Source organism: Lynx canadensis, chromosome A2, assembly GCF_007474595.2.
Source record: "Lynx canadensis isolate LIC74 chromosome A2, mLynCan4.pri.v2, whole genome shotgun sequence".
Lineage (NCBI taxonomy): Eukaryota > Metazoa > Chordata > Mammalia > Carnivora > Felidae > Lynx > Lynx canadensis.
Window position 1 is genome coordinate 125,280,243 of NC_044304.2, and position 27,346 is coordinate 125,307,588.

The 27,346-nt window shown below is 35.6% G+C and overlaps 1 protein-coding gene across 1 annotated transcript in view; it reads right to left on the minus strand.

The window, feature by feature from the left end:
- The window catches only part of DPY19L2 (dpy-19 like 2), a 95,481-nt gene that overhangs the window by 54,073 nt on the left and 14,062 nt on the right, over positions 1-27,346 (minus strand). The window contains exons 5-9 of the mRNA XM_030295318.1: positions 19,205-19,325; positions 16,810-16,903; positions 12,037-12,094; positions 10,225-10,316; positions 8,942-9,041 (exon numbers count right to left, since the gene is read on the minus strand). Coding sequence (XP_030151178.1) covers positions 8,942-9,041; positions 10,225-10,316; positions 12,037-12,094; positions 16,810-16,903; positions 19,205-19,325 — 465 coding nt within the window. The remainder of the gene's footprint in view (positions 1-8,941; positions 9,042-10,224; positions 10,317-12,036; positions 12,095-16,809; positions 16,904-19,204; positions 19,326-27,346) is intronic.

Sequence of the window (27,346 nt, forward strand, 5' to 3'; positions counted from 1 at the left end):
GTGTGTGTGTGTGTGTGTGTGTGTGTGTGTGTGTGTATCACATCTTCTTTATCCATTCATGTGTTGAAAGTCACTTAGGTTGTTTCCGCATCTTGGGTATTGTGAATAATGCTGTAACAAACATGGAAATTTAAATATCTCTTGGATAATCTCTTTTCATTTCCTTTGGACATACACCTAGAAATGAAATTGCTGGATCATATAATAGCTCTATTTTTAATTACATGGAGAGCCTCCAAACTCTTCCATAGTGGTTGCACCAATTTAAATTCACACCAACAGAGCATAAGCATTCACTCCATTTCTACTACATCCTCTCCAACACTAATTATCTCTTATCTTATTATGTTAATCTCTTATCAGATGTATAGACAAGTAACATTGCATCAAACTAAAAAGCTTCTGCACAGCAAAGGAAACAATCAATAAAGTAAAAAGGCAATCTATAGAATGGGAGAAAATATTTGCAGACCATATATCTGACAAAAGGTTAATATCCAAAATACTTATTACTAAACAAAACCTCCTAATACTCTAGGGAAAAACTAATAATGCTATTAAAAAATGGGCAAAGGCTTGAACAGGTATTTACCCAAAGATATGCAAATGGATAATATATATACAAAAAAATGCTCAATGTCACTAATTATCAGTGAAATACAAATCAAAACCACAATGGTATGTTATCTCACACCCATTAGGATGGTTATTATCAACAACCAGGCAACAAGTATTAATGAGGATATGGAAAAAAGGGAACTCTTTCACACAGTTCACACAGTTGATACATATGCAAAATTGTATGGCTGCTATGGAAAACAGTATGAAGGTTCCTCAAAAAATAAAAAATAGAATTATCATATAATCCAGCAATCACACTTCTAGGTATTTATCTTAAAGAATTGAAAACAGGGGCGCCTGGGTGGCGCAGTCGGTTAAGCGTCCGACTTCAGCCAGGTCACGATCTCGCGGTCCGTGGGTTCGAGCCCCGCGTCGGGCTCTGGGCGGATGGCTCGGAGCCTGGAGCCTGTTTCCGATTCTGTGTCTCCCTCTCTCTCTGCCCCTCCCCCGTTCATGCTCTGTCTCTCTCTGTCCCAAAATAAATAAACGTTGAAAAAAAAAAAAATTAAAAAAAAAAAAAGAATTGAAAACAGGGAGGAGCCAAGATGGCAGAACAGCATGGAAGTTTTTTGTGTGTCTCGCATCCATGAGACACAGCCAGAACAACACTAAACCATCCTACACACCTAGAAAACTGACTGGAGGATTAACACAACAATCTGCACAACCTGAACCACAGAATTCAGCAGGTAAATGGTATAGAGAAGTGAATTTAGGGAGCAAGAAGGTGCAGGAAGGAGGGTGCTTTTGTGAGCAGAGAGAGGATGGAGACTGGGGTGGGGGAGTGGGGGGCGGGGAAGTATATGGGAAAAGCACCCCTCCCCAAAAGCAGCTGGAGAGAAAGTGGAAAATTGGAAATAGCTGCAGGGACTAAATTAAAAAGAGAGAAAGGAGAAAGGAGAAGGTTTAAATTCCATTAAGACTGTAAACAAGGGGAGTGCAAAGTCTGCAATTCCACAGCTCAATACTGGCGGTGCTCTGGTGGGAAGGGCGAATCCCCAGGAACTGAGTGGGGTCTGGGAGGTTCCCAGGCCACATGGGGAAAAGCGGTTCCACTGCTGGAAGGACATTTGGTGGAGACTATTGAAGCCACGTGGTCACAGCAGACCCCAGAAAACTACATTCGCTGGTGCTGGAACAAGGTCATTAAGGGTGAAGCCTGGTGCCAGATGTGTGGTGTGATTTTCCATAATCCCTGAAACGCTGCTGCTACACTATCTCGTGAACTTTTTCTGGGGTGGGCTGGCACCTGGCCGCAGCCTCAGGGCATTGGCAGCAACAGGGTCCCGCAAGCGTTCCTAGGTGCAGCTGGCATTCGGTCATTGCTCGGTGAGACCCTCTTGCAAAGGGTTGGAGACTTCAACACCCCACTCACAGCAGTGGGCAGATCATCTAATCAAAAAAGGAAACAATGGTTTTGAATGACACACTGGACCAGGTGGACTTAACAGATATATTCAGAACATTCCATCCTAAAGCAACAGAATATACATTCTTCTCCAGTGCCCATGGAATGTTCTCCAGAATAGACCATATACTGGGACACAGATCAGCCCTAAGTAAGTACAAAAAGATTGAGATCATACCGTGCATATTTTCAGACCACAATGCTATGAAACTCGAAATCAACCACAAGAAAAAAATTTGGAAAGGTAACAAATACTTGGAGACTAAAGAACATCCTACTAAAGAATGAATGGGCTAACCAAGAAGTTAAAGACGAAATTAAAAAGTATATGGAAGCGAATGAAAATGATAACACTACAACCCAAAACCTCTGGCATGTAGCAAAGGCAGTCTTAAGAGGAAAGTATATAGCAATCCAGGCCTTCCTAAAGAAGGAAGAAAGATCTCAGATACACAACCTAATCTTATGCCTTAAGGAGCTCAAAAAGGAACAGCAAATAAGACCCAAAACCAGCAGAAGACAGGAAATAATAAAGATTAGAGCAGAAATTAATGCTATCGAAACCAAGAAAACAGTAGAACAGATTAAAGAAACTAGAAGCTGGTTCTTTGAAAGAATTAACAAAATTGACAAACCACTAGCCAGTTTGATCAAAAAGAAAAAGGACCCAAATAAATAAAATCAAGAAAGAAAGTGGACAGATCACAACCAACACAACAGAAATAAACACAATAATAAGAGAATATTATGAGCAATTATAGGCCAATAAAATGGGCAATCTGGAAGAAATGGACAAATTCCTAGAAACATATACACTACCAAAACTGAAACAGGAAGAAATAGAAAATTTGAACAGACCCATAACCAGTAAGGAAATCGAATTAGTAATCAAAAATCTCCCAAAAAAACAAGGGAGTCCAGGGCCAGATGGCTTTCCAGGGGAATTCTAGCTACCAAACATTTAAGGAAGAATTAACACCTATTCTCTTGAAGCTGTTCCAACAAATACAAATGGAAGGAAAACTTCCAAACTCTTTCTATGAAGCCAGCATTACCTTGATTACAAAACCAGACAGAGACCACACTAAAAAGGAGAACTATAGACCAATTTCCCTGATGAACATGGATGCAAAAATCCTCAATAATATATTAGCCAACCAGATCCAACAATACATTAAAAAAATTATTCACCATGACTAAGTGGGATTTAAACCTGGGATGCAGGGCTGGTTCAATATCTGCAAAACAATTAATGTGATTCATCACATCAATAAAAGAAAGGACAAGAACCATATGATCCTCTCAATAGATGCAGAGAAAGCATTTGACAAAATACAGCACCTCTTCTTGATTAAAATCCTCAAGAAAGTAGGGACAGAAGGATAAGGTCAGGAACAAGATAGGGATGTCCACTCTTGCCACTGTTATTCAACATAGTATTGGAAGTCTTAGCCTCTGCAATCAGACAACACAAAGAAATAAAAGGCATCCAAATCAGCCAGGAGGAGGTCAAACTTTCACTCTTTGCAGATGACATGATACTCTATATGGGAAACCCAAAAGATTCCACCAAAAACTGCTAGAATTGATTCATGAATTCAGCAAAGTTGCAGGATATAAAATCAATGCACAGAAATCGGTTGCATTCCTATACACCAATAATGAAGTGAGAGAAAGAGAAATCAAGGAATCGATCCCATTTACAGTTGCATCAAAACCCATAAAATACCTAGGAATAAATCTAACCAAGGAGATAAAAAAATCTATACATTGAAAACTACAGAAAGCTTATGAAAGAAATTGAAGAAGACACCAAAAAATGGAAAAAGATTCCATGCTCCTGGATAGGAAGAACAAATATTGTTACAATGTCGATACTATCCAAAGCAATCTACATATTTGATGCAATCCCTATCAAAATAATACCAGCATTCTTCACAGAGCTAGAAAAAAGAATCCTAAAATTTGTATGAAACCAGAAAAGACCCTGAATAGCCAAAGCAATCTTGAAAAAGAAAACCAAAGCAGGAGGCATCATAATCCCAGACTTCAAGCTATACTACAAAACTGTAATCATCAAGACAGTATGTTACTGGCATAAGAACAGACACTCAGATCAATGGAATAGAATAGAGAACCCAGAAATGGACCCACAAACATATGGCCAACTAATTTTTGACAAAGCAGAAAAGAATATCCAAGACAGTCTCTTCAGCAAGTGGTGCTGGGAAAACTGGACAGCGACATGCAGAAGAATGAACCTGGACTACTTTCTTACACCATACACAAAAATAAACTCAAAATGGATGAAAGACCTAAATGTAAGACAGGAAGCCATCAAAATCTTTGAGGAGAAAGCAGGCAAAAACCTTTTTGATCTTGCCCGCAGCAACTTCTTACTCAACACGTCTCCGGAGGCAAGGGAAACAAAAGCAAAAATGAACTACTGGGACCTCATCAAAATAAAAAGCTTCTGCATAGCAAAGGAAACAATCAGAAAAACTAAAAGGCAACTGACAGAATGGGAGAAGATATTTGCAAATGACATATCAGATAAAGGGTTAGTATCCAAAATCTATAAAGAACTTAGCAAACTCAACACCCAAAAAACAAAAAATTCAGTGAAGAAATGGGCAAAAGACATGAACAGACACTTCTCCAAAGAAGACATCCAGATGGCCAACTGACACATGAAAAAATGCTCAACATCACTCATCATCAGGGAAATACAAATCAAAACCACAAGGAGGTACCACCTTACACCTGTCAGAAGGGCTAACATGAACAACTCAGGCAACAACAGATGTTGGCAGAGAAAGAGGATCTCTTTTGCATTGTTGGTGGGAATGCAAGCTGGTGCAGCCATTCTGGAAAACAGTATGGAGGTTCCTCAAAAAACTAAAAATAGAACTACCTTAGACCCAGCAATTGAACTACTAGGCATTCATCCCAGGGATACAGGGGTGCTGTTTCAAAGGGGCACATGCACCCCCATGTGTATAGCAGCACTGTCAACAATAGCCAAAGTATGGAAAGAGCCCAAATGTCCATTGATGGATGAATGGATAAAGAAGGCGTGGTATATATATACAATGAAGTATTACTCAGCAATGAAAAAGAATGAAATCTTGCCATTTGCAACTACGTGGATGGAACTGGAGGGTATTATGCTAAGTGAAATTAGTCAGAGAAAGACAAAAATCATATGACTTCACTCATATGAGGACTTTAAGAGACAAAACAGATGAACATAAGGGAAGGGAAACAAAAGTAATATAAAAACAGGGAGGGGGACAAAACAGAAGAGACTCATAAATATGGAGAACAAACTGAGGGTTCCTGGAGGGGGTATGGGAGGGGGGATAGGCTAAATGGGTAAGGGGTGCTAAGGAATCTACTCCTGAAATCATTGTTGCACTATATGCTAATTTGGATGCAAATTAAAAAAAAATAAAAAATAAAACAAGATAAAAACAAAAACAAACAAAAAAGTATTGAAAACAGAATCTTGAAGAGATACGAGCACTCCCGTGCTCACTGTAGCACTATTCATAATATCCTAAATGTGGAAATAACCTAAATGACAATCAATGGATAAATGGATTAAAAATGTGTCATACACATAAAATGGAATATCATAAGTCTTAAAAAAGATGTAAATCCTGTAATATGGCACAATATGAATGAGGATAATTCATAATTTCATTATGCTAAGTGAAATAAGCTAGTCATAGAAGGTCAAATACTGCATGATTCCACTTATATGAGGTATTTAGAATAGACAGACCCATGGAAGCAAAGAATAGAATAGTGATAGCCAGAGGCTAGGTGGGGGGGGGGGGGGGGAAGAAATGGAAAGTTGCTAATCAATGCATAAAAAGTTTCAGTTATGACATATCAATAAACTCTAGAGATCTGTACAACACTGAGCCTATAGATAACAATACTGTATTCTATCTACACTTAACAAATTTGTGAGGATGGGATATCTATGTTAAGTGTTCTTACCACACACAGATGCACTTAAAATTTTTTAAGACACAGGGGTGCCTGGGTGGCTCAGTCAGTTAAGCGTCTGACTTCGGCTCAGGTCATGATCTCATGGCATGTGAGTTCTGTGATGACACCTCAGAGCTTGGAGCCTGCTTTGGATTCTGTGTCTCCCTCTCCCTCTTCCTCTCCCCCACTTGTGCTCTGTCTCTGTCTCTCTCTCTCTCTCAAAACTAAACATCAAAAAATTTAAAAAAATAATTTGAAGGCACATTACATAAAAATAAAAGGAATATTATGCTAAGTGAAATAAGTCATACAGAGAAAGACAGATACCATATGTTTTCACGCTTATGTGGATCCTGAGAAACTTAACAGAAGTCCAGGGGGGAGGGGAAGGAAAAAAAAAAGGTTAGAGAGGGAGACAGCCAAAGCATAAGAGACTCTTAAAAACTGAGAACAAACTGAGGGTAGATGGGGGGTGCAAGGGAGGGTAATGGGTATTGAGGAGGGCACCTTTTGGGATGAGCACTGGGTGTTGTATGGAAACCAATTTGACAACAAATTTGATATTAAAAAAAATAACTAAAAGGAATATTTAACAACTGTGCATATCATAATATTACATCAACATATTTAAAGAATAGATATTGATCGACTGTTAAAGTAGATTTTAACACATTCCCCCTCTAGTAACTGAAATAAGCAAACAAAAATAGTAGATAACAAAAAAAATTGAATAGCATAATTAAGAAACTTTGCCCAATTAACATATGTAGAACTATATACCTAACAAATATAAAATACCCAATCTTTTAAAATGCATCAAAAATAGAAAATACCTGGGAATAAATCTAATGAAAGATCTGTAAGGTCTCTAAAAATCTATGTAACATTATTAAGGAAAATTAACCAAGAACTAGTTAAGTGGATATATATCATGTTTTGTGGTCAGAAAACACAAGATTTTAAAGATCTTTTTTTTTTTTTTTTTTTTTTTACTGAAATGAAACTTCTTCAAAATGAAAAGGAAAGGAATAGGTATAGAACCTCCTGAAATTTCATCTAAATATGGGGGAGAAACAAGTCTAGAATGAAGGTTTTAAGAGGCAGTAGGAGAAAAAATGCAGTTGCTTTCTGCCGGTCTCCTTTTGAGTCCAGCTCATTTAATATGATACAGTGGTTAAAAGGAAGTTCATAAATTCACCTTGTGAGGAAAATTAATCTTGACACTAATTATGAAAAATGTGTCATATAGGTACTTATATAGAAAAGCAATTAGATAATAGAGTACACTCAATTAATTATAGTTTCACAAAAGGTACAGAAATGTTCTTCAAATGCATATTTCTTTTATTACTGCTGCATGAAAGCTGAAGGCGTTTTAGCAAGGAAGTAAGATAATATAGCCAAGTGTGCAGCCTTCAACAGAGAAGAGTTCAAAGGCCTTAGACATGCAACAAAAATAAACTGGAAAATGCTGGAGCTTTGCAGTTGGATAGACTTGATTTGAATTTAATCTTTGAGCCTCTCTTTATCTATAATACCCATCTGACTGGACTCCTTGAGGATTAAATGATAAACTGTGAAACTGAAATCTGGCATATGTTAGTCTCCCTTTCTTTCCTCTCAGAGACCAGTATCATTAGGATATACAAGTCTGGACCACCCTTATTAAGTATCACAAATAAGCTGTGGCTAAGAGAAACACTGAAGGGGCGAAAATTCTGCTCAGTTGCTGAAATGTTGCTGTTTGAATTTCTGGTTGAAAAGAGAGCCCTCTCATTAGATACAAGCAACAGAGTCGACATTCTGTTGTGAAAATGTAGACAACGGGCTTCTTTTCTTGCCCCCAGACGAAGGTTTCATCATGATTCTGCAGACACTGGCCTTAAAGTGAGTAGGTGGCAACACACTGTACACTTTAAACTTATAAATTATTGCTCATCAGTTGTATCTCAATAATGAAAGAAAAAAGAAAAGAAAGAAAAAAAAGCCTAGCACATCTTTTGAATGGATCAAAAATCATTAAAGCGGTATCAAAATTACCCAAACAGCTACTTAAGCAGTCTCATCAGCACCAGTGGATTAATACATGTGCTTGCGAGGAAGTGAGGCACATTAGAAATCTATGCTGGCACGTGCACATAATGGAAACCAGACTCTCTGTGTTACAACCTGGAAGGGCCAACTCTAAGGAAGTAAAGCACAGAGAATACTTTAAACATGTAGCACCAATTAAGCTGAGATTATCATTTCATTCCTTGTAGATAATGGGCAGCACCAGTCTTCTTGGTACAATTTCTTATCGGCAATAGAGAACATTATTATTATCAGTGCTAGTTAGTTAGGTAGAAAGGAGCTCTGATGGAAACTTTGGGTATCATGAAATTTCATCAAAATTGACCTTTTACTCTCTGCTTTTCCAGCTCAGTTTCTGGCCGTTAGTTACTTAATGGCAGGATATGGCCTCAAATTTACTCAAATAATACCACGATTGAAGCTCTGAGAAGCGCTGTCCAGTACAATTCTGCTCTTCAGACAAAACAGCCAACAGTAAACTAGATTAGAAGCAGATACCCCCTACCATGAAGAATAGGTCCCTTCTTCTTGGCCCTTACCATGCTGGGTAGCTTGGCATCCAAAGTGATTCCTAAGATAAAAGGAAAATCTACAGGCAAATTTATAGAGATCATCTCAAAAATAAACAAGAAAAATTGTGACTTAAATAGGAAAAGGTCTTTTGCGTGTTGATCATTAATATCTGCCTAACTAAACCAATACATTAATAGAATGTAGAACTATAATTATTCCATATTTTAAAAAACTATTAGAGCAGTAACATCATGACATTTTAAAACTTCTACAAAAGCAACCAAGTACATCTTGCATTCAACTTAAATTAGTTTGAAATCATCTTACCTGAGTAAAAAGTATAAACTGAGCAAACTGCCAGGGAAGCATAAAAGCAACATTGGAAAGACAGAGTGCAATAAAATGCCTTCTACTATTGTTCGAGGTCCTTAATAGAGAGAATTAATACCAGTAAGTTTTACCATTAAAGTTAAGCTATCACTAAACAGAAAAGCTAACTGCAAAATGATGAAATCTAATGACTCTTTACCTTTGATCTAAGGCAAAAAAATATAGTCAAATTTAAAAACTCATTAAAAAGAACTTAAAATACCTGTCATAAAAATGCTTAGTACAAAACAATCTAAATTAGCAGTGTAAATACTGTATCTAGTTTACCAGTAAATAAAATACTTTAAACATAAAAGTTTATTTTCCTTTCACTGTGCATGACATAAGAAATTTAATACTCCAGCCATGTGGTCAGAAAATAGAACATGAACTGACCCTGCATAGCTCAAGGTACTTATCCTAGATTAGCAGCAACAGTTTTATATACCACCATTTTTATATTTCAAAAAGCAATGGAGGAAAAGTGTACAAGCTGGTGAAGTAATAAATTAACAATGAGAAAATTTAAAGAAAAAAATTAAAATGATGACTTAAAGAGAATTCTGGAATGCAGTTATAAACTACTGCACACTAAAGTTTTAAATTGTCCAGTCTGCAATTATGAAATATCAGTAACCAACACCTTTTACCACAGATAGTGTTAGTATCTTTTCGAATATGAAAAAGAAATGTACAACATTTTGTGTAAATCATAAAATTGTAGCCGTTCTTTTTTATAAAGGGTATACCGGATTTTGATAAATCCTTACACTATGTTATATAAATTTTCAAAAGCAAAACTTTAAATGTTCATATTGTTTTGTTATATTATCACAAAATATATTCACTAAGTACTCAGTTATATTTACCAAACAAAAATGACTCTGGGCTAAAGTACAGAGTGTGTAATACATGCACTCACGGGTATAATCCTAATATTGTAATTAACACATTTCATTCCAGGAAACCCCTGACTGGTCAGACTAAAATCACTTCAAAAATATAAAAAGAAACCATCTCTCTAGGAATTTAGATTACGAAAAATCTGTAGTCTAGACTCAAGTGGAAAGCAATTATTTGCGTAATTTTAGATAATTTTCTCAACTAGATACTCAATTTAATTTTAAAGTAACTATAAATAAAAGGAAAACTAAATTCTACAATTATAACTTTAATAAGTTGAAGCATATTTTAAGAAAGATTACATAATTTATTTAGATTTGTTTATAAACAAAAATTACCTGAGAATCAAAGTTAAAATGCACATCTGAAGTACAAGAAATGGGTATGAGAAACTTTCCCGGAGAGGTGGTGTCCACATTACACGGGTAGCCTGAAATCAATAAAATGCTTACTTTGCTTTATGTTCCATTACAGTAAACATTATTAATCTAAAAACCATGGGTAGGCTGGTTTTAATACTTTTAATACCAGACTCATTGATTTCTGAATAGCTGGGATAGCTTCTCAGTTTTTGGAGCTCGCTTAATGGGCATACAGGCATTAGGTAGAAAGCCACTGACTAGCAAGTCCAGAAGCAAGTGAAAGATGTATCATGCCAAATATAAGAAAACCTGAAGGACAAACAAGATGACAGGCATAGGAGTGGTGAGGATTCTGGGACTGACAACCTGAAGGACAAACAAGATGACAGGCATAGGAGTGGTGAGGATTCTGGGACTGACAACCAGATCCACATTCTAGCTCTGCACTAATGATCCTGGCATCCCAGGGCTGTGGCCCAGAAAAATATTTAACCAAATGTCATCTAGGGCATGCACAAGCACCAAGAGAATTTACACATAACAAGTTTAATGAGTACAGACACACAGTACAAATAATTAAGATGGTCTCTGAATCCGTGAAATATATCTTTAAAAGAGTTAACTGTAAATTTGTAAAAACAACTGGAAGTATTTGTAAATCACTAATGTGATGCATAAATGAAAGTATTAACATTTTGTACAGGCTTTAAAACTAATCATTTCTAAGACATGAGTGAGAATATTATAAAAGTTCTATGTCAAGAATTCTAAAATTCTAGAGAAAATCATAACTCTTATAAACTCTTATTACTCCTATTCTAAGAAACCAAAACTATAAACTTTGGAAGATTAATTATGGTATGTTTAAGAAAGTTTGGCATACTCAAAGAAAAGTTCTTGCCTTTATATTAACACCTGGTGAATGACAATGTATTCGTTTAAGTTTATACATTTAAGATATTTATGTATAATTTTTATGATTCCCTTGTCTAACTAGTTTTCTAAAATTCACCAAGTGTTTGCCTTTCCCAGTAGTAACAGAAACTTCAACCCTATGTAACCCATGCCAAAACATATTACATATTTTGCTTCCAAAAGCTAGCAGTCATATTCTCTCTCTTTTCACTGCCACATCCTCAGCATCGAACAGAATCTGGCATAGGTCATGTACTCAGTATTTTGTTGAATGAATCTATCATACTCTAAATAAGTTTCTATGAGCTCTTTGTAGGTAGACTATACCCCATTGGACTGAGTTAGTAAATTTCTATTTTGAATTCAGCATTTTGTGTAACTGAAAAAGGCAGCCTGATGTAATAACAGAAACAAGGTATTAGAGCAAGACAGATGGAGAATGGGAAACCGAGCTTCACTAGGTACTGACTGTGAAATCCTGCATAAGTAACAACCAGCCTAAATTACAATTTCACATCTTCTACCGTGAGGAGAACAGCTACCTTCCAAAAAAGTGTGGTATGAGTAAATGAGATGTTTATCAAGTGCCTGAACTCAACAAGTACAGTATTTGCTTTTTCAACAAAATAGAGTATTTGCTTTTTCTACAAAATGTAGGTATACTAAAAACCAAGCAAGATACTTCACATCATGAATTCTAATTATGTAAAAATGTGGATTAACATGATTAAAATATCAACTTACAACATAAGGTTCTTTAAAGTATTGCGAAGTCCTAAGTAACATGCAATTATATATTGTTTTGATGAATGTATTTCCTTGTTCCTATATAGCCCCTTCTATTTCTTAAAAATTATTTTCTAGAAAACAAACCTCTCCATGGTTGAAAAAGTAGCATAATACTGTTATTAGACCTCCAAGTTGAGTCCCACTGTTAAAAAAAGAGTATACATTCATAATTCATGCAAAATATAGTGAGTTTCTCACTAAATTATCTCTTACAATTTAAAGTCATATTTAAGACACCACAGTACTGAACCATATAAAATGATAGTAACAATTTCAAAAGTACCCATGTAGTTAATATTTTAATCTTGAATGTACAAGCATACAAAGTATACATATAAAGAAATCAGAATTTTATAATTTATTGTATTTAAATTATTTTCTAAACAAAATACATGTGAACATAAAAGTTTTTTACAGGCCAGCATTTCAAAGCCTATATTGCATTCTTTGAATTTTCTCGATGGAGGCCAGGTTTTGTTTTTGAAATTGGATTTCAGTGACTGGGAGATGAAGACAAGAGCCCAAAAGTTTCACTTAGCAGTAACTCTGAACTATCTAAACTACTACATTCTTTTGTTAAGTCCCAAAGAAACAGCAATGCAAAATGCAAAACTTAGATCCCAGATGGCAAAACTTAATCATCCCAGATGATTACCTCATAATCATCAAAGATTATGAACTGTTTCTTAAAGTTGCCTTTTCTTTGTACATTGTCATCACTGTATCCACGGCTTCACACTTGGAAGACAATATCACATGAATGACTGAAGAACTAATGAAATGAGCTCAAAACAACAAGCAAAGGAAAGCTAATAGGAAGTAATATACCATCAACAGATTTTCATGAAAGAAAATTCAAAGAATGCCTTTGAAAAGAAAGAAATTGCGAGGAGGAACCTGTGAGAGACAGAAGACTGTAGCATACAGAAAGTAGGACCATGTGGATATAAATGTGAGCAAGATTCAACAACATAAATGGCGATAACAGTGACTGCTATGGAGGGGAAATACTAGCACTAAACTACGATAATAATTGTAAGATATGAGGGGCTGCTTTGAAGCAAAGTGTCCTCAAATTCCTTGTATTGTAAGAAGGGGAAATATCTCAATTAATTTTAGACTTGATAAAGTCAGATAAGCATGTTAATGTTTTATTATTAACCACCAAAAGAACAGAAATGGAATAGCTACATTCCAAGTTACTGCCAACGGCGAGGGTAGCCAGTGTAAGAAATATAAATTTACCCCTGCTTCCTATTTCTTTGTTTCTCATATGCCATTGTTTCTGCTCTCGTCACAATATTGGTGATGCTATATATATATATATATATATATATATATATACACATATACATATATACACACACACACATATACATATATATACATACACTGTATGTCAGCTAACTTATAATTTATTGTCAAGTTAGCTGACATACAGTATATATACAGTGTGCTCTTGATTTGGGGGTAAACACTTTTATAGCCAACATTTGTTTTATCTATATATCCTTTTTTTAAAGACTGGAGCCGAATAATGTATTTGATATTCCTGAACTGTGTAAACAATTCAGAGAAGACTATCACCTCTTGGGTACTTCTCCCAGGGAAAAATATTAACTTTAAAAAGTTTTAGTCTTGTATAACATTTTCCATATAAAAAAAGAGTAATATGGATAATTTCAAAAATAGAACATTTTAAAGCTGCCAACATAATCTAAAAATAATTCTTTTCCATCAAAATATTGATGAGCTTATATTTTCCTAAAACACATATACTAAAACATACATAAAATTTTCTAGTTTCTAGAATATAAAGTGAACATCCTTTCAACCACTATATATCATTGAAATAGAAAATTGATCACGCCTTGGGTCCCTACCTGACACCCCTTCAAAAGCCACTATCCTGATTTTTGTGAGTATTAATATAACCACATCTATACACATACTATGATTTACTTTAATCTGTTTTTAAACTGTATACAAATGGAAGTATGCAGCCTTTCTTTAATTCTGTGCTTGCCTTCATTCATTCAACATTCTATTTGTAAGAATAATCCATGTTGATGTGTATAGCTACAGCTCATTCATTCTCAATGTTGTGTAGTAGTTCGCTATTAATAAACTGTAATGGGTACATTTCTCTGTTCATAGATAGAGTTGTTTTCAGCTTGCAGCTCTTACAAACAACACTGCTGGTGTCACCTGCAATACATACTTTCTGGTGTACATAGTATAATTGGCACACAATTATGTTAGTTTCAGGTATACAACATGATTCAACATCTCTATACATTATGATATGCTCACAGATGTAGCTACCATCTGTCACCATACAACACTATTACAATACCATTAACTATATTCCCAATACTGTGCCTTTTCTCCCCGTGACTTACTCATTCCATAAGTGGAAGCCTGTATCTCCCATTCTCCTTTATCTATTTTGCTCATTCCCCATTCCCCTCCTCCGTGGCAAACACCAAGTTTGTTCCCTGTATTTAAAGGTGTATATACTTTAAATTGGAATTGCAGAGTTAGAAAGTATCTACACTTTCAACTTTACTAAATTAATGCACACAGTTTTTCCAAAATAGTTGTACTAATTTGTATGTCCACTTGCCACAGAAAAAAGTTCCTTTTGCCAATCTAGTAGATGTGAAATATCCTTGCGGATAAAATCTGTATTTTTCTGATAAGTAATTACGGTAGTCAACTTTACATAAGTTTATTGGCAATTTGGAATTCTTCTCATATATGTCTGATCATAAATACTCTGTGCACTTTTCTATTGGGTTGTCTGTCTTCTTAGTCTTGTCTCCTCTCTAGAATATAAATTCTAAAAGGACAGAGGTTCTTTTGTATTCCTGGCACCTGGAGTGCCATGTGATTGCAAAGTCTGGATACAATGTTGGTTATATGCTTTGTAATATCTTTTCCCAGTTTGTGGATTATCTTTTCATTCTATAATGCCTTGAGGAATTTAATTCTTCCCATCAAATTTATTAGTTTTCTTCTTCATGGCTAAACTTTTGTTCCTTGTTTAAAGAAATCTTTTCTTATCCCAAGTTACTGATATTCATTCTAAGCATTTTATATTTTTTCTTTCATATTTGAGTTTTTACTCTAACTAGGATTTAATTTTCGTACAGTTTCAACTTCTCTTTGTTCCTTAATGATCTTCCAGTGATTCCAGGACCATGTGTTGAGAAGCTGGTCCTTACCTACTGATGGACAATATCCACTCTCAGCATACATCAAGTGTCTTTAAATGGGCCAAGTGTTTCTGAGACCTGCTTTACTCCACTGTTCTACCTGCCTATCCCCATACCACAATCACATTACCTTATTTACATCAGATTTATAATACAGAAATGATTACTAAAGCAAGTCCTCCTATCTTCTTCAAGAATGTCTCCACTATTTTAGGTCTTTTGCATTTCTTTAGGTCTTTTCCATTTTTAACTTTATTTTTTTTAAGGTTTATTCATTTTTGAGAGACAGAGACAGAACATTAGCAGGGGCAGGGCAGAGAGAGAGGGAGACACAGAATCCAAAGCAGGCTCCAGGTTCCCAGCTGTCAGCACAGAGCCCGACACAGGGCTCGAACTCACGAATCGTGAGATAATGATCTGAGCTGAAGTCAGACACCCAACTGACTGAGCCACCCAGGTGCCCCCAGATTTTCAACTTTAAATTCAAGAATAACATTATAAAGAAAGCTGCTGATCAGTTAGGAATATATTTTGCTGTAAGAAATAAAACCTAACAAAAGTGGCTGATATCATTCAATTAAAAAAATGAAAGATAAGTGTCTGCTGGCATTGGTTCACCAGCACAAGGATGTTAGGGCAGACTTAGGTGCTATATTTGTGGCCTTTCCCTCTTGGTCACAAGATGATGGCAGCAACTCCAAGCATCACCCTAAAGTTTAAAAGCAGAAGACAGGGGCGCCTGGGTGGCTCAGTCGGTTAAGCGTCCGACTTCAGCTCAGGTCACGATCTCGTGGTCCGTGGGTTCAAGCCCCGCGTCAGGCTCTGGGCTGATGGCTCGGAGCCTGGAGCCTGCTTCTGATTCTGTGTCTCCCTCTCTCTCTGCCTCTCCCCCGTTCATGCTCTGTCTCTCTCTGTCTCAAAAATAAAAATAAAAGGTTAAAAAAAAATTTTTTAAAGCAGAAGACAGAGAAAAGACAGCTGAAATCTATCCTTTTGTCAGAAAGACAAATGCTTTCCTAAGTATAAACAAGGCTGATTCCATCGTATTTTTCGATGAAAAAACTAACTCACATGGCCATCCCAAGCAAGAAGCAATGGAGAGTGGGAAGCAAATTGCATGATTATCATAATTAACTTCAACCTATCACCTGAGACTGGACACACTGCTACCCGAAACCAAATTGTGGTACCATTAACAAGAAACATAGGCTATCAAATATAAGTGTCTGCCATAGTGATGTATGTTTTCTTTTATACTTTCTTAATTTCACATGTACAGACATTAAAATTAGAAATAATCAGTCACTAATGCCAACCAAAGATTCCTCTAATGTTATAATAATTTTACATATGGCCTGGTGGTATTCTCACTAAAGGCTTTGTTAAGGAATCTTAGTCTTAAAAAAAAAAATACAAAAAAAACCCAAAAACAAAACCCAGAAGGATAAAAGAGAGGCCTTTAAGTGACAGCTTTAGTTTCTGGTTGCGTGATATTAACTAAGTTTCTGAAAAAAATAAAATAAATGTATAAAATTTCATACTATTAATCAATTAATCTCACACTTATCCTTTTCATTTAATCAGAAAATGTCAGCCAGTCTTTATAGGTCCACTGAAAGATCTAACACAGTAATCTTACCTCAGGTATGCACCATATATGAAGAACAATCCCATCATTACTCCATTTAAAATAAAAATCACAGCAACATAAAAGCAAGCAGGGTCTCCCAATCCTTTAAAAAAGACACAGATTATTAGTACTTCATGAATAAATGACTATAAGGCAATTGGGCATAACTGTCTCAGTGCCTTGGATTCAGGGTTCAGAACTTGTTGAAAACATTTGCTTTTCAGATTGCTGCTCTACTTAATAGTTACGTAAGTACCTTCCCCTTATATCACGTATTATTACATTTGAATTTTATACTTTATTGTAGTTACATTTATACTTTGCCCTAATGAAGTATTATTATACTGCAATGATTAGTTGGTGGTGTATTATTTTGTTAAAGTGATGTTGCTATTGTTCAGTATCTAGAATTCTCTGTAAAGTCACTTGATGTATTTACAGGAGAAGACCTACTGCATTATTTTTATCCTTTGCGACTTTCTTTTTGCGACTTTCTTCTTCCCATATGTATCCAGGCAGGTAGCCACTTGACCTCCCCACTTTCAGGTCTCCTAGGTATCTCAAACTAATGTAGCAATTCAAACCTGCTCCTTAAAACATCTTTTCAATGTTTATTTATTTTTGAGAGAAAGAAAGGGAGAGCATGAGTGGAGGAGGGTCAGAGAGAGAGAGGGAGACACAGAATCTGAAGCAGGCTCTAGGCTCTGAGCTGTCAGCACAAAGCCTGATGTACGGCTTGAACTCACGAACTATGAGATCATGACCTAAGCTGAAGTCAGAAGCTTACCTGACTGAGCCACCCAGGCACCCCAAACCTGCTACTTTTAAAAGGTTTTTTTCCATTCAAAAAACTATCACTTAAGCCAGAAACCAATGTTAACAGGACTTCACTCACTTTCCCCTCCCCCATCAATCGATTACCCAATCTTGTCAATTCTACTTCCAATATCCCACAAATCTCTGCATTTCCCAGTTATCTCCCCTCCCCCCCCCCCCCCCCACACACAACCGCAATCACTTGCTAAGAGCTTAATAGTCTCCTCCTGGTCTCACTAAACCCACTTTTGTCCTTTACTAATATATTTTCCATATAACTGTCAAAATAATGTTTTTAAAATGTTAATCTGCTAACATTCTTCAATGAATAAAGTACAAAGTACAAAATCCTTAACCAGCATGTGGCCTTTTGTTTTCTGACCCTTCCTTACATTCCTAGCATCACTTCACACCATTTTTTCTTCTTTCTCTCTCTGCTCCCAAAAGTCTAGCCTCCTTTCAGTTCTCTCTTGCCTCAGGACTTCTGAATATTCTGGTTCCTAATCTTGAAACACTTCTCCTTTACTCCTAAACTCAGCAACCTTATTTTCTTATTTACAATATCCATCACAGTTGTAACCACTAACACCCCTCTTACGTGTAAACTCTATGAGGGTAAGGTCTATGCCTACCTAGCTCATCTGGGTTCTAAGTGCAAACAATAACCTATCACTTAGTGGCAACTTAATAAACATCATATATATGTGTGTGTATATATATATGTGTGTCATATATACACACACACATATATATGGCAATTTTTCCCCATCCTTCAGAAAAAAATGTTAACTTCTAAGCTGAGTCATTACAAAGTTTCTCATTTTATGAAACATTTTCTTGATTACTTTGTACAAAAAAAGTCTAATCGCCTCTCAACTATCCCCTATCAATGCTATTTTAGATGCTACAAAGATCAGCTGAGAAAATTAGAAAAATGTAAGGAAAATACAGAAATACAGATTTAGCAAACATTCTAAGAAATAAATGTTATATAAACAAATCTAAAAAATATATTTATAAAATACAGTTAAGTAGTCATGTTGTAGAGAATATGAAGAAATAAAAATGCAAATATTATGCAAGTAGATATATGTGACTTTGAATAAAGTTCTTAGAGTTTAAAAGTGCTAAACGACAAATATCTCAAATAGAAGTGACAATTATAGATCCTGGGAAACCGAGGATTCCAAATGGGGTTCTTTGACAAAGGTGCTAATGAAGATGTATACGGAGAGTTCAAGTAGAACTATTCATGAACTGTGAGAATATAAGAAACAGTATTTCTAAAGCAATCTATTAATTGCATATTTGATTTTTATGTATGTATGCATAACCAAATTTTTACATGAACTATTACAGGTAGATATTTGACTGTTTACTCTACATCCCCCAATTTTATACATTTAAACTACCCCAAAACTTTTTTTAAATCTTTTTATTCTATTTATACTCTTTTAATCAGCTCTACAGTGTTTTAAAGAAAACAAATCAATCACAGTAATTTATAATTCTTAAAATGAGTCACAACTCTATAAAACATTTTTGTAAATATTAATGACAACATGGCAGCATTTAGAAAGAAACATGCCTTCACAACTTTGAACTTCATTTAAAGGTTCTACTCTGGTGACATTCCAGCAGGTCTTAGCTTCTAGCCCAAATAAACTCATTATTCCCACAAATATACGATACCAGAAGGCTATAATCACCTACAAAGACAAAAACAAAAAGAGATGATGGAGAAAAATATCTTCATAAGAAAACTTTTTCCAAAATACTACTTTATGATGGCTTCCTTTGACATTATACACTTTTGACAAATTTATTTAAATCATTTCACTTGGAAAACAGTCCTTTTAAAATTATATATATATATATATATACACACAATAAACTAAAGTTGTATATTACTAATTAATGCACATCTACAAAAATGTATGTTATGATCAGTATCTCTGTAATATATTCTTGTAATCAATTCTACAACATAAATAACAGTAGCTGTAAAACCCAGTATAATAGTACATAATTAAAATATGGTGTTTATTAATAGCAAAATACAATGATTTACGGGAATATTTCATAACATTTCATTTACTGAATTTATTTTCGTTATAGTCTACAAAATATAAAACCAACTGCATATGGGATAATAGCTCTTGTGCCCATTAAAACTTTAACCAAGCAGGTGGCTCAGTTGGTTAAGTGTCCAACTTTGGCTTAGGTCATGATCTCACAGTTCGTGGGTTCAAGCCCCACATCAGGCTCTGTGCTGACAGTTCAGAGCCTGAAGCCTGCTTCAGATTCTGTGTCTCCCTCTTTCTTTGCCCCTCCCCTGCTCACACTCTGTCTCTGTCTCTGTCTCCGTCTCTCTCTCAAAAATAAAAAAAAATTAAAAAAACAAAACAAAACTTAAACCAAGCAGAATTAACTAATTCTTCCCAATCTGCAATCCACTTTGGTGAAGTTTAAAGACAAGGGAAAAGGACAACAACAGAAAACTACAACAAAATGCTCATGGTTGGGGGATTTAAAAAATAATAATTTTATAGATTTGGGAATAATACAAGATCATTGGGAAAAGAAATAAAAAAATAAATAAATAAAGAGTTTAAAGTGAAAGTGAAAACCACCTAGATCTATTTTTAGTATTTTGGTGATCATCCCTCCAGTTTCCCCCTTGGTATACAAAAACACACACAGAGCTAAAGTGATTCAGGATTATATATTATCTAAAATGCTAATGTAGGGGCGCCTGGGTGGCGCAGTCGGTTAGGCGTCCGACTTCAGCCAGGTCACGATCTCGCGGTCCGGGAGTTCGAGCCCCGCGTCGGGCTCTGGGCTGATGGCTCGGAGCCTGGAGCCTGTTTCCGATTCTGTGTCTCCCTCTCTCTCTGCCCCTCCCCCGTTCATGCTCTGTCTCTCTCTGTCCCAAAAATAAATAAACGTTGAAAAAAAAAATTAAAAAAATAAATAAATAAATAAAATGCTAATGTAATATGCATCACCAAACATAATAAACATCTTTCCATATACAAAAAGTATAGATTTACTGTTTTATCACTTACTTGTATAAAACTGGCCTTATGCAAAAAGTTATATATTCTTGTGTATTTATCACCCATGTACAAAACTTTATTACATTAAATGCACGTGCTAAATCTAGAATTATACTCCTTTCTGGAAGGTAGCTTGATATAATAGGGAAGCATTGCTTTGAAGTCAGAATTAAACTCAAATTCTGACTCTGTAAGTTATGGTTTTGATAGTCTGAAGTAATCAATCCTTCAACCTCTGAACCTCACACACCTCATCTCTAAAAGGACATTAGTGATAACCATCTTGTAAGAGTGATGGGAGATGAGAAATTACATACTGGCATACAGTTAAGCATTAAATGCTTTGCCTTTTTAAAACATATTGTTCCACACTTAACACTTTCAGCTGTAGGTGAGAAATTAATCCCCTGATGAATGCAAAAAGTATGGAAGTCCACTTCAACACTGCAGTACTAGAGAAGGTTGCATGCAAATCCAGATCTCCACATTGTATCTACGCAACGGGAAATGAGATTGAATGACTCCTTCTTGCCTCGTCCCTTATAATGCTATCAAGTTTACATTATCATGATTACTCTTTCATAACATCAAGGAAACTGAAAACTGCTAATTATTCAATAAGTATCTCTGAACAAGTGAAAAGAAAAAAATTAGCTAAGAGACCATACTGTTGGAAATTAAGGAAACAAGAAACAGAGATTTTACTATATAAAGTTCTAAAAATAACCAAAAAAGTAAAAATAAGTATCAAACGCTGGGAGAAAGTGAGCTAGTGTAGTAAACTAAATCCTCATCCTACACACAGAGTAAGTCAACATCAACTAAAGTGGAAGATTCAAGAAATAGGTTGTCTTTTGATTTTTGCATTCATGCTATAGTTACACAGGTAATCACAGAAGAACAGAAGAGTGTCTTTGAAGGGTTAGCTGGGAAATAGACAAAGCTGGTACAGAAAACTGCTTCTTTCATCTTAGATCTCAGGCAGGTCCATACTATACAATTGTTACTATTGCAAATGACATTGAGAAGTACTTACAGAAATCAAAAAAGAAAAGAAGAAAGAAAGAAGGAAAGAAAGAAAAGAAAAGAAAGGAAAAATAAATCTAGAAACCAAAATTAAACAACACAATACCAAATATACGATGGGTCAAAGGAAAAACCATATTGGAAATTAAAAAATAACTTGAACAGAACCAAAATGAAAAAACAACATATAAATGTTTAAATACTATGAATTTCTGTTTTGGGAAAGATGGAGTAGATGTACTTTCTCCTATTTCTCTAAGTGAGACTAAAGCTCTTGGGAATTATATAAATCAAATCTAAGAAAACTTTGAAAGGTAGAGAAAAGGCAAGCTAGCCAGGGATCTTAGGACTGACCTAAGGCACAAAATGATGATGAGTTTCTGGGACTTTCTTTTTGCCTCATTTTCTCAGAATTGGTGTTAAAGATCCTGGCAACAGAAACACCAATGGGCGCAGACACAAAAAAGACCAACAGGAAATACAAATCAAAACCACACTCACATATCACCTCACACCAGTCAGAGTGGCCAAAATGAACAAATCAGGAGACTATAGATGCTGGAGAGGATGTGGAGAAACAGGAACCCTCTTGCACTGTTGGTGGGAATGCAAATTGGTGCAGCCACTCTGGAAAACAGTGTGGAGGTTCCTCAAAAAATTAAAAATAGACCTACCCTATGACCCAGCAATAGCACTGCTAGGAATTTACCCAAGGAATACAGGAGTGCTGATGCATAGGGGCACTTGTACTCCAATGCTGATGGCAGCACTCTCAACAATAGCCAAATTATGGAAAGAGCCTAAATGTCCATCAACTGATGAATGGATAAAGAAATTGTGGTTTATATACACAATGGAGTACTACGTGGCAATGAGAAAGAATGAAATATGGCCCTTTGTAGCAACGTGGATGGAACTGGAGAGTGTGATGCTAAGTGAAATAAGCCATACAGAGAAAGACAGATACCATATGGTTTCACTCTTATGTGGATCCTGAGAAACTTAACAGAAACCCATGGGGGAGGGGAAGGAAAAAAAAAGGAGGTTAGAGTGGGAGAGAGCAAAAGCATTAAGAGACTCTTAAAAACTGAGAACTGAGGGTTGATGGGGGGTGGGAGGGAGGGGAGGGTGGGTGATGGGTATTGAAGAGGGCACCTTTTGGGATGAGCACTGGGTGTTGTATGGAAACCAATTTGACAATAAACTTCATATATTGAAAAAATAAAAATAAAAAATAAATGAGGAGAAAGGAGATGTAGCACTTTTTAAAAATCATGACCTTTGCTTATGCATGGCGTCTTTCTAGGTAATATGCAAAGCTATATTCTCGAGTCAAAATGAAAATGTGTGAACCTAACTCCTTGAATGGCTTTTGCAAACAAGTTGCAAACACAGCCAATCTATTCTCATAGCCTTGGTCATAGTACTTGAATACACGTGGTAATAAATTTGATTAAAAAAAAAAAAAAAAAGACCAACAAAAGCCTTCTCTCTCTAGCTAAAGGACCAGGAAAGCAGAGGCCCAGGAATACATAAAAATTTTATAGACAATAATAACTCTCAACCAAAAACCACAGAAAACAACAATAAAAACATGTGGTCCCACTCCTACCAACAAAGGTCAAATTGAGAACAGAGACTTCAACCTTCTTTAGGCTTTAACAAGTCACCCCAACTTACCCACTGGGATGTTGTAGGAGAAAACCAACTAGGAAGCTCTCTATCTTCATGGTGTCAGTATAGACCATGTAGGGAGCCTGGACTTCTACCCTAACCAGAAATAACTTAACCCTTTCCTTGCTCAGTAGGGTAATGTCAGAGGAGGCCTAGTGAAGAGTCAGGGCTTTCATTACCACCCAGGGGTAACAAAGCCATCCACATTATGGTGTCTATAGAGATCACAGAGTTAGTCAGATTCTGATCCCTTCAATGGCAATGAAGAGTACCCCCACCTTGGGGTTAACTGAGGCCAGGGGAAGAATATGGACTTCCATACCCATCTGGCAGTAACAAGATGACTCCAATGAGTCAATTATGAATGTACTTGAAACAAATAAAAACACAGAAAAGTCTTAGTCAAGAAATTGAAAGTTTTAGCAAAAAAATAGAAGATATGAAAGAAACAAACAAAAAATTTCAGAACTGAAAAATACAATAACCAAAATTAAAACTCAATGGATGAACTTAACAGGAGAATGAGGGGGATAGATGAGAATAATCAGTGAACTAGCAGATAGAACAATAGAAATTGCTCAATCTGAATAACAGAAAAAAAAAAAAACAGACTGAAAAAAATAAGGTTATCTATGGACCTCTTGGACTATTACAAAAAAATCTAACATTTTTTATTACTGAAGTTTTGAAAAGAGAAAAGAGGAAACCAAAGCTGAGCAAACAAAAAATAGTATAAAACCAAAGAAATCCTCACCAAGACACTTCACACTTTTGAACACTTGTGAAAACTGAAAAAGAAAAATATTGAAAGCAACGAGTAAGAAAACAAAATCTTACCTAAAGGAAAAAAAAATTCAACTGATGACAGATTTCTCATCAGAAACCATGAAGGGCCAGAATTAAGTGGCACCTTTACCAAATGCTGAAAGAAAAAACTGTCAACCTAGAATCCTATAACCAGCAAAATACAGCCTTTAAGAATTAAAGGGAGTTGGACATGAGGGATGGAACAAAAAAAACCAAAACAACAAACTAGGAAAATACGTTGCTAGCAGACTTACCCTAAAAGAAGGCATCTTAGAACATCAAGAAGGAAGGAATTTTTTTTTTAATTTGTTAATGTTTGTTTATTTTTGAGAGAGAGAGAGAGACAGACAGACAGACGGACAGACAGAGACAAGGAGCACAGGGGAGGGGAAGAGAGAGGGAAAAACAGAATCTGAAGCAGGCTCCAGGCTCTGAGTTGTCAGCACAGAACCCAATGCAGGGCTTGAACCCATGAACTGTGAGGTCATGACCTGAACCAAAGTCAGATGCTTAACTGACTGAGCCACCCAGCTGTCCAAGGAGGGAATTTTTTTTTAATGACTAAAATAAAATAGATTTCCCTTCTCAAATTAAAAAAAAAAAAAAAAGTTTGAAGGCTAAAACAAACATCATAGTACTGTTTGATGTAGTTTTAAATGGATGTAGAGGAATTGTTTAAGATGATGATGTTATTAAGGGAGAAGGGTAAAGAGATGTAAAAGGGGGTAAGTTTTATGCACTATTTGAACTAGTAAAATGATAACAGCAATAGACTGTAATAAGTTACATATATGTAATATCTACAACAACCACTAAAAAAAGCTACATAAGGAGATATATTCAAGAAGTATAGACAAATCAAAATATAATTTTTAAATCTTCAAATTACCCACAGGAAGACAAAAAAAAGAAAACAGAGAAATGAAAACCCAAGGACAAACAGAAAACAAAAAATAACAGACTCAAGCTGAAACAAATTAATAATTACATTAAATGTAAGTGGTAAAATACAATAATTAAAAAACGTGAGATTGACAGTTAAAAAACATAACTCAACTATCTACAAGAAACTCACTTCAAATATAATGAGAAAGGCAGACTGAAAGTAGAAGGATGAAAAAATATACCATATACACATTAATCAAAAGAAAAAAGTAACTATGTTAGTATCAGGAAAAGTAGGCTTCAGAGCAAACAATTTATAAGTGAAGGGGGTAGGATTATTATATAATAATAAAAATCCAACAAGAAGACAGCAATCCTAAATGACTATGCACTTCACACATTGCTGTAAAATATATGAAGAAGAACTCATAGACCTAAAAGGAGAAATAGATGAATTCACAGTTATAGTTGAAGACTTCAGCATTGCTCTCTCAACAATGGATAGATGCTGGACAGAAAATCAGCAAGCACTGAGAAAATATCACCACCACCATCATCCAACAGCATCTAATCAACATTTATAAAACACTTCACCCAAGAATAATGTAATACATACTTTTTTCAAGTGCCCACAGAATACATATCAAGAGGCCTATATTCTGGGCCATAAAACCTCAACAAATTTAGAAGAATCAAAATGCTACAAAGTGTGTTTTCTAAACACAACGAATTTAAGCCACAAATGAGTAACAGGAAGATAAAAAGGAAATCTCCCAACACTTGCAAACTAAAAAACCCACTTCTAAAAAATCCATGGATCAAACAGGAAGTCTCAAGGGAAATAAATAAATAAATATATATATATATTAAATTGAATAAAAATGAAATACAAAGTTTCCAAGTCCAGCATCTAAGAAGCTCATAAGTTGCAACTTCATCCTAACGAGTAAAAAGTTGAACAAACTAAAAGTTCAGTAATTCTTAGATCCATAAGAGAGGTTAGGTCACAAGGCAAACTCCTGCTCCCCAAATTTGAAAATGACAGGTAAATTGAGAGAATCACAACTTAGTGGAACAGAAACCCATGAGCAAAAACCTCCATGGGAACCAGTTGGAGAGTAGGAAAAACTAAACTATAATTGATAAGTTGCTGGAGGCACAGGGTAGACAAGTCTGAGAATCACAAACTCCAGGGAGACCCAGTAATAGGGGAAGTGCCAGATGTTTATGAGTTTTACTTCTACGAGCTCAACAGGTTCTTACAGTGAGTATCAGAGAAAAATACCCTCCCACTTCTGGCAGGGGGAGTGGAAAAAGGACCAGAGGCACTGTGTTTTTCTTAACAAAGCCTGTCTTAGGAGAAATTATTTTACTAGAGCCTAACCTGCTAGGGTTCTTTCAGAGCTCAACACACAGGGAAGTGGGGAAATACCAAATTTCAGCCCTATCTAGCCATCTTGTTGCACCTAAGTGGGAGGAAAAAACCTGAGAAGCACTTGTGAAGTTTACAGCCCATCGCTTCTCGGCCTTTTGGCTAAGATCAAGTGAAGTTTACAGCCCAGAGGCACAGGTTCATAAAAGACTGACACCTACTAATAGGATTATAGAATGCCTCTTATCACCACGCTACTGGAAGCTTATTGACAGTGGTTCTTTCACCCAGGTCCAGCTATTAAGAAACAATTACAAGCCATACTAAAAGCCAAAAACAAGTTTGAAGAAACAGAACAGCATCAGAACCTGACATAGCAGGGATGTTGTAATTATCAAATTGGGAAATTTAGACCAACTATTATTAATATGCTAAAGGTTCTAATGGGTAAAGTAAATAGCATGCAAGAACAGATGGGTAATGTAATCAGAAAGAGAAATCCTAAGAAAGAACCAAAAACAATTGCTAGAGGTATGTATGTATGTATGTATGTATGTATAAATAAATAAATAAATAAATAAATAAATAAATAAATAAATAAAAGAAATCAAGAATGCCTTTGATAGGCTTATTAGTAGACTGGACATGGATGAGGAAAGAATCTCTGAGCTTGAATATATTTCAATAGAAACTTCAAAACTGAAAAGCAAAAAATTAAAAAAAAGACAAAACAAAACAAAAAAATAACAAAAAAACATCCTGGAATATTCAAGAACCATGGGACAACAACAAAAGGTGTACCTACATATAATGGGAATACCAGAAGGAGAAGGGAGAAGGGAAAAGAAGAAATATTTGAAATGGCTCAGAATTCCTTCCAATTAATGTCATGGGCACCTGGGTGGCT